Below are 13,843 nucleotides of genomic sequence, written 5' to 3' on the forward strand. Positions count from 1 at the left end.
GGCAGAGCATGAGTGTGTCATGCCTTCATCTGAGGAGAACAGAGTCAAGTTTCTGAGTTGACCTGACCAGACAGGAGAGATGGTGACACAAGACCTCCGCACCCCATCTCTGGGCAGACAGCACAGGATTCCAGCCACTGAAAAGTAGACAGGAGTGACATTTACTCATTTGTTTGTTTAATCTGGGTGGTCTTCCTACTGGGCTCTGAGTTTCTTGATATCAGGATTGTTTTAGCCTGGGGCCTTGCACACTACAGAAGATACACAAAAGTCTGCCTAACTGAAGAAGATCAAAATCCGAGAAATAATCATGAAAACACACACAAGGAATTAACTTGCTCAGTCTGTCTGTTCAGACTTCAGACCTCCGCATTCATGCGCACTCTCTTCCTCTTGCTCTCTCTCTCCCTCTTCTTCCCTGCCCCTGGTCTCTTTCTCCCTCCCCACTACGGGGGATAGTAAATAATTCATCAAACAATAGTGCGTTCTGATATTTAAGAATATAACAATTTAATTGATATTTGTTTCCACAGCAGCACAATATCTCATTTTCCCAGGAGGGCAATTTTCCATAGCTGTTCCAAGTTCCTCACAATAAAATAGATCAATCCTGGGCATACCTGAAGGCCATTGTTAAGAAAGAAAGATGGTGGGTAATGGATTTGTAGCAGACACAATACTGTAATCATTATATTTTAAACACTGACATTTATTTAGGGTTTTGTGAACTCAGACATTATTAGGATAAATTCTAATTTATATCAGTATATAATAGGCAAATATATAATACAATAAATTGCATTTATACACATAAATACAAAATTTGAGGTAGGGCCTCAAGAATAATGACTTCTTAAATGAATAATGCACAGGATATAATATGTACTCTATAAGATATATATACGGGTATTATTTATAACATAATATATATTCTTCATGTACAATTAATGAAAAAATATAAGGGCCTGATTAGGGAGCACATCTTTATTCATGGGCAACAGTGCCCACGTAAGATGCCTGCATTTAGGACATCAGCCAAGTATACAATTTAAGAATTAACCTATTCCTTGATAGGTCCATAGTAAAGTGCAAAAAAAGACCAACAAATGACACACAAAGCAGTTCTTAGACAATTACTAAGTATCATCCTAACAATAAATACACCTGTAAGGCAAATGGTTACCTGAAGATGTATTTAACCCATGGCAAGCAAATCAAACCACTGCTTCCTTCTCAGAGGTGATAAATATCCAACCTGAAAGACCTTTCTCTTCAGCTGCAGCCTGCTCAGAAGCGATCTTTCTGGAAAACTGAAGCAAAATCTACGAAACATTGGAAGCTTCCCTTTCACAAATTTTAGGGCTACTTCCCAGGGAAACGAGTATCAAGACTAAGTCACCCGCCTTTGCTCCCTGCATTGAAGTGGTCTGCGTGGAGTCTCCACAGTGACATAGAGGAAGTGCTCACTTGTTGGCCTCTGTCTTTTGTTGCTGCAAGACAACTCACCACGAAGCATGTCCCAACATGAGTCACCAGTCTCAAAGAAGCAGGCAGGAAACCCAAGTCCAGGGCCAAGAGCAGTGGTACAATCTTGCCATCACACATGTGGAGCAACAGTTATTGTGCTGGCCTCTGGGAAGAGGACCACAACCAATTGACAAGAGAACAAAGAAGAAAGAAAAGTCTTAATTTAAGGCATGGGAAAATCACGGTGACAGATGGAGCACAGGAACCTCTGCAGTACAGGTAGATAAGAACAAAACCTTAAAGGAAAAAAACTCCAGTGCAATGTTAGCATAAAGACAACCCAAGTCTCATCCATTTAAAGGTCATGGTATTCCATTCTTTTTAAAGTGCTGCTGAAATATAAGTCAATTACATTTCTTACACAGTAAACACACATTGGAAATTTCAAAGACACAGAGGTCGGTCGTTGAGATTTTGCATTGACCACAGATTTCATGCAGTACATAAATACAAAGGGAAAAGAAACAGTAGCTACTACAAAGAGCCAGAACTGGACACATTGGTATACAACAAACACAGCCCAAAAGAGATCAAAATGTACTGATACACAAGACAAACATTTGCATAAGAAGCCACAACAGTCGTTAAGAAATATACACTTTTTTTCACCTTTAAGGATATTACGGGGTTACTGTTTTTTCACATATGGCTTTTTTTTTCTCTGAATGGGTTTCCAGCATTTGTTGGTATCATGAAATAATCTCGCTAGTGGAAAATGTCCCACCATTCAGCACAGAAAACCAATGGAAGTCTTTCCTAAGCAACACGTTGTTTTTGTTTTTGTTTTTGTTTCTTGGTATGAAGGGAAACTTGGGTGGCAGTTTATGACAATACTACTTGTTTGATTTTTATTCATGCATTTTTCCTCCCCACTGACTGTGCATTTTAATTGCATGGAAGCAATCCATCTGGTTGAATACATCTCAGCTCTCAGCGTCCTGGTCAAGCCCAACAGAGCTGTGCACAGGAGATAGATGATGACTAGAAATAGCTGAGATACTGAACACACCCATGCCATGGAAAGCCACAAAGTTAAACTTGGCTATAGAAGTGGACAAAACGAAATTTTCAAGGTAACTGTTTCCAGGGCAGCTCAGAACCTTTCACCTGAGCATGACACTTCAAGAAAATGTTATAGAAAATTTAGAAATTCTTGAGAAAATGAAAAAAATATCCCATTGCTCAGGGAGCAGCTCCTGAGCCTGCCTTACTTAGATAAAACCTAATTAACACACATGTGGCTGTCCCCACATATGAAACGGACGAGTCTGAGAGGGGGTCTCCATTCTCACCAGTAAGTTAACTTTCACTGTGTACAAAACAAACCTGACAATGTCCATGGGGATTCCCCCGCTTCTTTTCATCAGTACAGCAATGATTAGCAGAAATTTGATTGGCATCCAGCATCAGACTTGAGTTTTAGCCAAGAGGTAAGAGAAAAGCCAAAAACCATTCATTGTGACACAAATTTATCAGTCCCATGAGAGATTGCTAATAGATTTAAGCTCATTTCTTCAACCTTCAAATTGAAAAGGCTGCCAATAATTTTTAAGCCTTACTTATTCCTCCCCACCTCTCTCACTCCACCTGATACCCAATCTAGAGGTTCACTTTTGCTACCACTCTGTGACATCTGCTACAGTAATGGGGATTTCTCATCAGCATGGCTTTCTTGCAGAAATCAGTGTAAATGGCCGACAGGTTGTGACAGCAAACACTGGATTGGTGAGATAGATTCTAGAAAGTTCTAGATTTGGAAACAGGGAAAGAAGGAGAACAAACACAAAGTACAGACAACAGATGTGACAACCTGACATTCAAAATCCATCTTTGCTTCCCTTCCTAAAAGCTTCGACAGGCTACTCTTGAAGACTGGAAGCTCACATCGGTGTTGGCAAGTGGCGATGATGTTTAGTCTAGAAAAGGAAGAGCTCAGTAAAATGAGTCAATGCTTTTCTTACAAATGAAGTCATTTTGTAAAAATGTTACATTAAAGCCTTTTGTTGGGTTTCATAGCTGTTGAACAGGATGAAAATGTCACATCAATATAGGATATTTGAACTTAAAACTTTGCCTGAGACCCTGTAATATGAAGACAAATGGATAAGAAAATGATTGAAATGGTTTCCCCTACAGGAAACACTTTTAGGCTTGGATAGTATTACTGTAAGTAAAAAGAAATCCAGACTACTCTATTCTAAAGTCACCATCTCTACAGTGATTCATAAGATATTTATAAGGACAGAAAACACCACTACTAGTAAACACTACATGAACATATATCACATTTTTAAAATTTCATATATGCATGTTCAGGCTACAGGAAGATAATAAAGGTTACAGCTTTGCCACTCTCTGCAGACATAGGATTTACTCTCATTAGGCTGCAGTTACAGTGAGGACTGTGAATAGGGAACTCTTAAAATTGAATTGGCTAAATGTAGTCTTAAAGGCTATAGTCTTAATTGGCTCACTCACTACTCTACTTACCTAAGCTGTATTTATCAGAAATCTCTGTAAACACAGTGACCTAAAATGTACTGCCAGAGCAGTGAATATTGCGGTTGTTTTCTCCTACGCTCTGCAATTCTTTGATTTCTCTATAACCACAATTGGCATTTACTGTGAATGAAAAAGTTAAGAGTAAAAATTGAGAAGTTACCTCTGTCTTTTAAGAGTTTGTGTCCTACATATAAAATATATACACAGAACCAGGGTTAGCCTTGTTTTCCCAGAGGTTGGAAGATAGGTCTACAGTTTATAGAAAGACATTAAGAGGAGAAGAAACACAAGGCCATGACATTGAACCACTGTGTTCAATGACATGTAGAAACTTGAATGGAGTTCTACTCTGAACATACAAAATCAGGCACAAATTATAAGATGGCTTCTTACACAGAAGAAAATAACCAAAAGGACTCACAAATGTGGCTATTCAACAACAACAAAAAGACAACTGATGGGAGAGAACCCTCAGTTCTCACAGACTTGCAGTGTGCAGAGAGTAAAGCATCTGAATTCATGGTACACTTGAGGCAGTCGGTCCAAATGAAGGAAACAGGTCCCAGTTGTGACTGGGAATATGAATTCAACCATTAAGTGGTTGCTGGATCTGCCAGCCTTGTCTTACATCCAAAACATTTTCTGACTTTTGCTAGCCCACTAAACATACCCTGTCCTGAACTTTTAGTGTCTGAGCAAAAATCCCTACTTTATTCTGCTCAGTTCTACAATGCTGTTGGTTCCAAAGGAATAGTCTTATAGTTCTGTCATTCTATGTGTGCCTTCCTAGCACCCCCCAAAGACAAGACAACACACAGTGGATGCTTCTCTGTTGGTCAAACTACATGTGCCTCTCAGGGCTCTTCTAGTTGATCTGTTCCTGTAGGGTGAAGCACATGCCTAGGAGACCAGCCCTATCAGAAATGCCACCATGGACACAAGCAGACTGCACTCCAAGTGATCTGTCTAGCTCTTCACTGTAGCATGCAACACTAGGTCCTACTTTCCTAGGTAACCACTGTCATGCATGGATGTGAACTGAGATGTAGAGAGAACGAAGAAAAATGGGATGTTAGGGGAAGGCAGAAAAGAAAACCAGGATGGAGTCTGCGCTATCCCACACCGTCGGACTAGCACTGGGTGCCTAGTTCCAAATCTTTCACTGGCAGTTTGAGTCCCAGAGAAGACGTTCCCAAAGGGTCGATCATGTTCTTGTAACGCTCCCCACGGTGTTGAGCTAAGAATGGGCCCCAGTCCGGCTGTGGTGAACACACCAACTTCAGCCTCTGCAAAGAAGCCAAAGACACACATGGTCACAGCAGCAGTGCACCTCCCTCCTGTGCAGACCACCCACCCACCCCTTGAGCTAAGAGGCCCCCTACCAAGAAAGGCAATTAGGATGATCAGCCCCCATTAATTAAGTAGGCCAGACAGATTAAAGAAGAGATGCAGTTTGGTTCACTTGAAATTATTTACCTCACCCTGCAAGCAATATTACAATTGCTCCATGTTTGCCTTGCACAAAATTAATAGAGGATAAAGGGCCCAGATTTTAATTACACAGTTTCCCCCTCCAAATGAAGAGAATCCACAAGCTTCTGTATCCACTGCCAAGTGCAAGGCATAAGAGACATGTGCTCAATTACTTGTTCTGTAGTCTCAACAGTGGGTCGCTACATCAAAATAATTGGATTTTTGTTTAGCATATTTCTCAAATGTATATAAATGACCAGAAAAGAAACTCTCAACCCCAAAGATACATGGCCAAATGTAAGCAAAGACTTTAATTATCTGTTGACAAAAATATATGCTTCTGACTTGGTTCAGCAGTGTGGGTTCTTGCAGGAGAGCTAAAAATAATGGGGATGCCTCTGCCCTTCAACTGAAATTCTTATGGAAAATATAATTTCATCGGAATGTTTTCTAGAAAAAGGAAAAAAACATATTTCTGACTGTATAAGAGGGAACAATTACATGTTTATTACCTATGAAAGTGAAGCGGCTTCTTATAGCTGTTAGTTTAATCTCCCCTTAATCATCAGTGTGCCACCCTTGTGTCTCAAATCAACTATAATAAATTTCTACAGCCAACTCATCAGCTTAGGGAGTCTCAGCCTAGGATTACAGTAGCTGAGGTTATCACAGGTTCTGTTCAGAGGGAAGGAGATTTCTGGGTCAGTTGGTGGGGAGGTTTTCCTAGGTTGGGACTGAAGCATCCCTGGGGGTGATTAGGGCCTCAGTTAGTTCACTTCAAGTGGACAATGAACAGAACTTCCTGAGAGTGAAACCTGGAGAATGGTTTCAGTGAAAGAACACTGTGTTACCTCCCCTTACCAACTCCATTGCATCCTTAATCCAGCAAAAACAAAGCTACCTCCCCTCCAAGTGCACCTTTGTGCTGTGCACCTACTCGTGGGCCTCACCCCCACCCTGCTTCTCCTCTCCTTCGCCTGGCTACCCAACAGCAAAGCCTACACAGCTGTACTCCTGTCCTCTGTCTCAGCAGGCATTTCTTTATCTTCTAGACCACTGCTTCTCAAACTTGTGTGTACGTCAGCATCACCTGGAAGATAGTTAAGCTACATGAGGGTCCTACTTCCCCAAGATTGTGGGTCAATGCAAAAAGCTTGGAGCTTAAAAACCTATATTTAAAGAAAAGGTCCCAGATAAAATGGCATATTGTCCCTGATCCAAACCCTGCGTAGCTCTTTTTTCATCCAACATGTCATTCCCCTGCACCTTAAAGACAGAGGCTGGGGCTGACCAATTTCTCGCACACCTAAGCAAGTGACTTCTTATAAACACCAGAAGCCTGGACCCTCGTCCATGGTAACTGGATAAATGGTGGTCTCCCTCCCATCCACTCTGAAGTGAAGCGGGGGGGGGGGGGGGCCCTTTGCATTCAAAATGGGGCCAGCCAGGGGTAGATTGGGCAAGACAAGTTCTCACCTCACATCGACAAAGCCCTGGCACTCATGACATTCCAGGGCCACAGTGACATTTTAATCAGCTTGATCCCTCAGCCATCCCTAACACAGGCTTCCACAACAGAGGGGAGTCGTGATTTCAAACTGAATATAAGAGGTGTCTGGGAGGGAGAAGCCTTGGACAGAGAGGAATTTCAAGAAAGTGGGAATCTGATGTGTGGTTAAAAACGAAGCACCAGGCTTTGAACTGTGGATGAGGGGAGAGGAGGAGAAACTCCCGGAAAGAGGACACACTGATCATTGATTCCCCAGAGCTGTCACTGCACTGAGGAATAGCATAATAACAGCCCAGCCTCAGACTGGCTGAGCCCCTCCATTAGAGAAACAATACATAATAAAAATAGGTTTAATAGAAACTGTGGCAACTGTAATCACTTAATCACCAAGTCTCCCTCTCGAATAAGTTTACTGAATATTTTGTCTTTTAATGCACACAGCTTTTAGGGGCTCTCCCTTGGGAGAGGAGCTGACAGAATTACCTCAATAAATCTGCCAGGAGCCAGATGCATTTTTATCACAAACATAATTGGGATCCAGATAACAGAACAGGCGAGCATCAGCCATCCAAGTACCATGGACCAGTTCGGGTAGCGGTAAGAGCCGTAGGTCATGGGTTCCCACTGGTAAAAACTGAAGCAAAGGATAAACTGGGAAGAAAAGAGAAATACACGTGTTAGGCCATGAAGGGAATTATTCACTCACTCAATGGGCACGTACTGCACCTGTGTTATTATTCTAACATTTTACACTCATGTTGACCTCAAAAAAAGTTTTCCAGATGAAGACACTGAATTGCAAAGAGATGAAGATGACGCACACTTAGCTGCTGACCCTGCATTTACAATCCCACAGGAACTGAGCAAGGTGCACAGGTCTGTGTGCATGCAGAGAAGGCGAGGTGAAAGGATGTGCAACCAAGTAATGAACAGGAGGGGGTGGGAGGGTGTTTTTAAGGAGTTGTGTGTACTTTCTATAGTGGATAATCAAACGTGTCTATAAGATACAGACCCACAGTATTTATTTTCATTTTTTTAACAATGAATCCATTTTGCTTTCTTCTTGAATGGGGAATGGCCCACATCCAGGAACTACTTCTCCAGCTGGCTGAGTGAGAGCCAGAGTGGTCCCCAAGCAGTGACAGAGCCAGGAGCTCAGTCCTATAATTAGCTGTGGGACAAAGATAGTGGATGCACAGCGCCGCCCACCACCCTTGCCCCCAACTGACTCAAGGTGAACAAGGATCATTACCAATCATGAGCCAAGAACCAGAGCCAGCAGGCTGACCTCGGCTTCACCACTTTCTCAGTGGATGGGACTCACATGTCAGGCTTATCTACTATACAATGGGTAGATTCACATCCTGTAAACAACACCAGGTTTCTGGACACAACAGCCTTGCATTTACTCAAAAGTCTCCCCATTTCTCCTATCACTGCACACTCTGGCTGGCAGTGACTGTGAGAACTCGGATGAGTTGGCCAGTGCAGCTGAAGAGAAACAAGGTTTGCTGATGACAGAGGCACCTGGGAAGATGCCACAAGGGCCTCCATGCCAGCCAAGCTTCCAGGGGACATTTCCATGAGCAAATTGTGTGGCTGCCTGAACTCCTTGTGCCTGTGACAGCTTTAGCTTAGAATAATTTACACCCCAGGGCTGGCCCTGTGGTGTACCCCGTAGAGCTGTCGCCTGCAGCACCAGCACCCCAACTGGGTGTCGGTTCTAGTCCCAGCTACTCCACTTCTGATCCAGCTCTCTGCTAATGTCCCTGAGAAAGCAGTGGAAGATGGCCCAAGTGCTTAGGCCCCTGCACCCACATGGGAGACCTGGGAAAAGCTCCTGGCTTTGGATTGGAGCCCTGCTCCAGCCATTGCAGCCATTTGGGGAGTGAAAAAGCAGATGAAAGAACTGTGTCTCCTCTCTCTGTAAACTCTGCCTTTCAAATAAATAAATAAATCTTTTAAAAAAGAGAATAATTCACACCCCTGCATCCCTTTCCCCTCCCCATTTCTCTCATCCTGTCTTAAACTATAAAATAACTGCCCAAAAATGAATGGATTGAATTACATCAGGAGAGATAATCCAGAAGTGTCTTTGGAAAAGCATGAAGCACTATACAAATGGAAGGCATCTATATTTTTACTGCAAAGCCCAGGCTGCTGGGCCAAGTCATGATTTCAATGCAACAATAATTCAATATATTGATTCAAAGCAATATAAGCCTGAAGACAACTATTGAAAAAAAAAATGTTCCCATGGAAAGAGATGTCTACCGAGGGCCCCCTTTTAAACATTTGCCCCTAGAGTTATAAGCCTTATTAACCAGTCTATTGGAAGTATGGCCTAATGTAATTACGGCAAGCTGCTCCATTTCATTTACTATATAAATAGCAATACATCTGCTTATGTGTGTGCATAACTCAGTAACGTGATCTGACTGTGTATACAATAATTGCATGGAGAATATTTATAGCTCTATAAATCCACACAGGCACATATAAAAATGATCAATTTTATTTTAGGGGCTCTGAAGTAATTTAAACTCATAATCTTAACCTATTCCAGCACATCACAAAAATACATTTTACAGAAGGGCAAATGGCAAAAAGTAAGTGTTGGACTTGGTCCTTTGATGCCCATTTCCAGTCACACAAATATCATACTAACCTTCTCAGTGCAACTTGTTCTGTGCCATAAATTTCCCTCTGCCAGGTCGGCTTTGATAAAACCCTCTCATGGGCCCAATCAACAGAGATAATAATTTGCCACTGAAGCAGGTGCACCCTGACCATTTGTTGATGACAGCCAAAGAAAAGTCTGTGAACTCAGTGGTTCATAACAATGGAATTGGCCGGTTTTGATCACCCCTAGCTCCTGAACAATGCGGAAAGGGAATGCGGTTCAGGATATGTTCTACAACTTCTACACAACTACCTGATGTGACATATATAATCTAAGTCAATGAAAGCACAGCAGAAGGGTGAAGCCTGGACAGCCCCAGATTCAAATTTTGGCTCTGCCACCTACAAGCCTTGTGGCCTTGGGCAAGTTCCTTCACCTTTACAAGCCTCAGCGCACACATCTGTAAAATGGGGGGAAGAATTATCCACCAGGCAGCGTGGTCCTAAACTTGAGAGACAACAGTCACAAAAAGTGCCTGCCTCATGGCACCACTCAACAAACAGTAGTGCTGATTATCACTAGTGATAGGACTCTCTAAAACAGGATAAAATTCTTCCACACTTAGTCTCTTCTAGGACAGGAAGAAAAGAAGGTAGAATCTAGAATTCATTCTAGCTTTGATTTCAGACAAGCATAAATCATGTGTAGCAGTAACTGGGATTAAATGAAAGGTGAGGCAGAGATGGGGACCGTTCCAGGTCAGTCTCTGCTAACAGAACGTCTCTTCCCACCAATTGGCTAAATCCGAATTCTTCGTAAACATTTCAGCCTTGAACTGAGTAGACCGGTGCTTATCTTCATCCTTTTCAAAAACGCTCATGCCCCAAATCTAGTGAGGCTTCTCAGACAAATTGCAACCTCTACAATTAGGGATCCAGCTGCTGTTGGAGATGCAGCGGCAGATCAATGAAGAATGGTTTGTCTGTCAGAACCTCCAGCTTCTCATAAAGAAACGGAGCCATTTTGATTAAAATTATTTCTATGGCTGTTTTTAAAAACAAGAAGAGAATACAGTTTTTCTTTGAAATTGTACTTTCACCCTGTCTTCCTTTAGCAAAGCTGGTACCAGGTAGCAAAACAGGGGTGTTAATCTGGTTTCTAGTGCCACCTACTGGGTCCATCAGGAATTACTGTCACCTTCCTCCAGCCTTGCCAACATGATACCCACAAACCAGAAGGCATGAGAGGAAGGCAAGATCCTCATCAATTACTGTGCTTGAAGGGGGAGAGGGGTAAAACTAGCAGCTTTTGGCACAATGATAAAGGAAGCAAGATGTGATTGTAAGTCCCTGTGCGGGTCTACTGGCACATGAAAGGCTCCAGTTGTTAAAAAGATGAATGACAGGTGCTCCTAAAATGTCATCATCACTCTTGAGAATAACAAGATAGTTCTCAAAAGCAATAAAAATGAATATTAAATGTCCAATTAATGTAATATTAGTTGCTGAGTCCCTAGATTGAGTAGTGTTTAAGAGCATGGGTTCTAGAGTTCTGGAGTGCCTGAGCTCAAATCCAGGCTAATCATTAGGGGTGCGACAGCAGCAAGCCACAAAATCCCTGGGCTTCAGTTTCCTCATTGGTACAGTGGAGACGGTCGCAATGCCAGCCTTGCAGAGCTGCTGTGAAAGAGCCATGAGGGGACACACAAACACACTACAAACAGGCCGGCAATGTGGTCAGCACACGAGAACCATGGGCTGATTTTTACCCATTTTCAGTACATGAGACAGACAGATACAATAGAAACACTCCAAAGACCTATGTGTGAGTCCCAGCTCTGCATCTGGCCAGCTAGACACCGTTCAGCAAATCATTTCTGTTCTCTGAACCTGTTTCTTCATCTGAAAGACAAAAACAATACTCACCCCCACCTACCTCCCCAGCTCACATTCACGCACACACTGTGTTCAAATGTAAAGCATACACATCCCAGGTGTTATGTGCACAAGAAAGCATGCTTTCCTTACGGTCAGAATTGTTGGAGTTACAAACGCCCAGCAGACTTTCCAGAAAATGTTGGGCTGGAATCCAATCATCATCTCTATATCCTCACAAAATCTTTGCAAGCCTGCAAAGAGACAAGCAGAGTATGAGATGAAGTGGCAGGGGCTGAGGGCAGGGCAGGGGGCAGGCTCTAAAACTCCTCATTCAAGCGCCATTGGCCAGGGATGGCCCCAGCCTGGTGTCAACACGACCCCTATTATGCAGGAACCCATCAGACAAATGACTTGCTGCCAGGAAGAGTAGGGCAAATTGAACATTTAAATAGTTATTAAATACTCTCTGCAGTGAGGTTCAGAAATGTCAGCCTGTGGTGACATCTAAAAAGCTCAGTTCCAGCCAAACCCCTTGTGTGAACTCTGCTGCAGCCTGGCATATTCACAGACACAGCTGTCTTCTGACATGGACTCACACGCTTAGAGACAGCTCTGCAAAACCAGTAAAGATGGAGGTCAACACTCTTTGAGACGCAATGGTTTTGAACATCATCTTGTCTCGATTGTTAAGGAACAGTATTTTTTTCCCTTTATACTATTTGTTGAACTCTTTCCTTAGTGTAGGATTAACCTTATGAGCATAAAGTTAACTGAAGATAGGTCTCTGTAAAAAAATAAGAATGGGAATAGGAGAGGGAGGACATAGAAGGGAGGGGGTATGGGCAAGAGGTAGGGGAAGATGGGAAGAATCACTATGTTCCTAAATTTGTACATATGAAATGCATGAAGTTTGGAAACTTTAAATAACATTTTTTTAAAAAAAGGTGAAAAAGAGGAGGTCACAGCAGAGAATATTACAAAGTCCTTGTGACACAGAGCAAGAGCCACTGTACATTGGTGTCTCCCAAAGACACTCTTCAGTGAGTCCATTGATCTCCAATTCACGTAAGATAACAATGGCAGGCAAAAATGAGCATAAATTCCAAGTGTGCACTGCACACTTTTTGGAACTCAAAGGATGATAGTATTCGAGGACACTCATCAAGTCACTAAAGTAAAATGCAGAGGAGATAGTTACGTAGCTACCATTCCTGCACTCAGTTCATCTAGGGAGGTCTGGAAACCTCTCTTTGAAAGGAAAGGAGGAATGCTTTAGAGCCAGGCAGCTTTTGTATTCTTTCCTGAGCTTATCAGAAGTGTGGCCTTCTCAGAATGATGGGATATCGACCCCTTAAGTCCAAGCTCCTTTGTAGTCAGCAATTCTGAGTTAAACACAGACTCAGCTTAAATTTTCATCATTCCTTCATGCTCTGAGTGGTTAATGTGAAAAGTGGCACCCTGCCGGTCCAGGGGGTCTGAGGTACCTCCAGGGAAAGCTGCCATTCCTCTGACAGCTCCTCTATTGCACACATCCTCAGGCTTTCTGTCTACACCTGGGCCTTTTGCTCCTCTTGCTCCTCCCATTCTCCGGCTCTCTCAGCCCCTTGGGTTTCTGGGTTTTTTGCTCTTTGACCCACGAGCAGCAGGTATATTCATTCCTTAGGTGCTCCTCGTCATGCCTTCAGTTACCACCTCTGACCTTTCTGCTCTCACCTCCTTGTCCACCTTCACCTGAGAAGTGGCCCTTCACCACCCCACCCGGGTCCAGACGATCTGTCTCCTGGTCCTGTGTTCTCATGTGGAAGTGGGGAAGGATGGATGCAATGTGAAAAGACAATCTCATACAGAGTAAGACTCAGAGATTGTGGTATTCCCGCCAGGAAGGAGAATAAACAATTCAGTCCTTTAAAAAAAAAAAAATGGCCCTGTAAAGGTTCTATACATTGACCCCGGTGCTCATTTTTTGGGAAGTGAAAACTCATAGAGCTGTGTACTCCAGACATGTGCTTCTTGTAGAAAAATGGAAGCCCTAGGACCCTGCTGGCTGGAATGTAAATCAATGCACCATCATGGGAAATAGAATGGAGATGCCTTGAAAAACTAAAAATAGTTACCTTATGACACAGCAATCCCATTGGGTATGTATCCAAAGGATTTGAAATCAATATTTCCAAGGGATAATCTATACTCCCATGTTTATTGCAGCATTATTCATAATGGCCAAGTTAAGGAGTCAATCTAAGCAGTCACCAATTGATGAACAATAAAGAAAATATGGATTTATACACAATGAACGCTATACTTAGCTTTATAAGAGGGAAATCATGTCGC

At 42.7% G+C, this 13,843-nt stretch overlaps 1 protein-coding gene across 1 annotated transcript in view; it reads right to left on the minus strand.

Annotated features, from left to right (window-relative positions):
- Positions 1-488: 488 nt before the first annotated feature.
- Positions 489-13,843, minus strand: part of SLC6A5 (solute carrier family 6 member 5) — a 61,965-nt gene continuing 48,610 nt past the window's right edge. Inside the window, exons 14-16 of the mRNA XM_017345563.4 lie at positions 11,663-11,763; positions 7,496-7,663; positions 489-5,315 (exon numbers count right to left, since the gene is read on the minus strand). Of these exons, the coding sequence (XP_017201052.3) occupies positions 5,160-5,315; positions 7,496-7,663; positions 11,663-11,763 (425 nt within the window). The 3' untranslated portion in view covers positions 489-5,159. The remainder of the gene's footprint in view (positions 5,316-7,495; positions 7,664-11,662; positions 11,764-13,843) is intronic.

Source organism: Oryctolagus cuniculus, chromosome 1 (assembly GCF_051225735.1).
Source record: "Oryctolagus cuniculus isolate XC-2025 breed Fujian yellow rabbit chromosome 1, ASM5122573v1, whole genome shotgun sequence".
Classification (NCBI taxonomy): Eukaryota; Metazoa; Chordata; class Mammalia; order Lagomorpha; family Leporidae; genus Oryctolagus; species Oryctolagus cuniculus.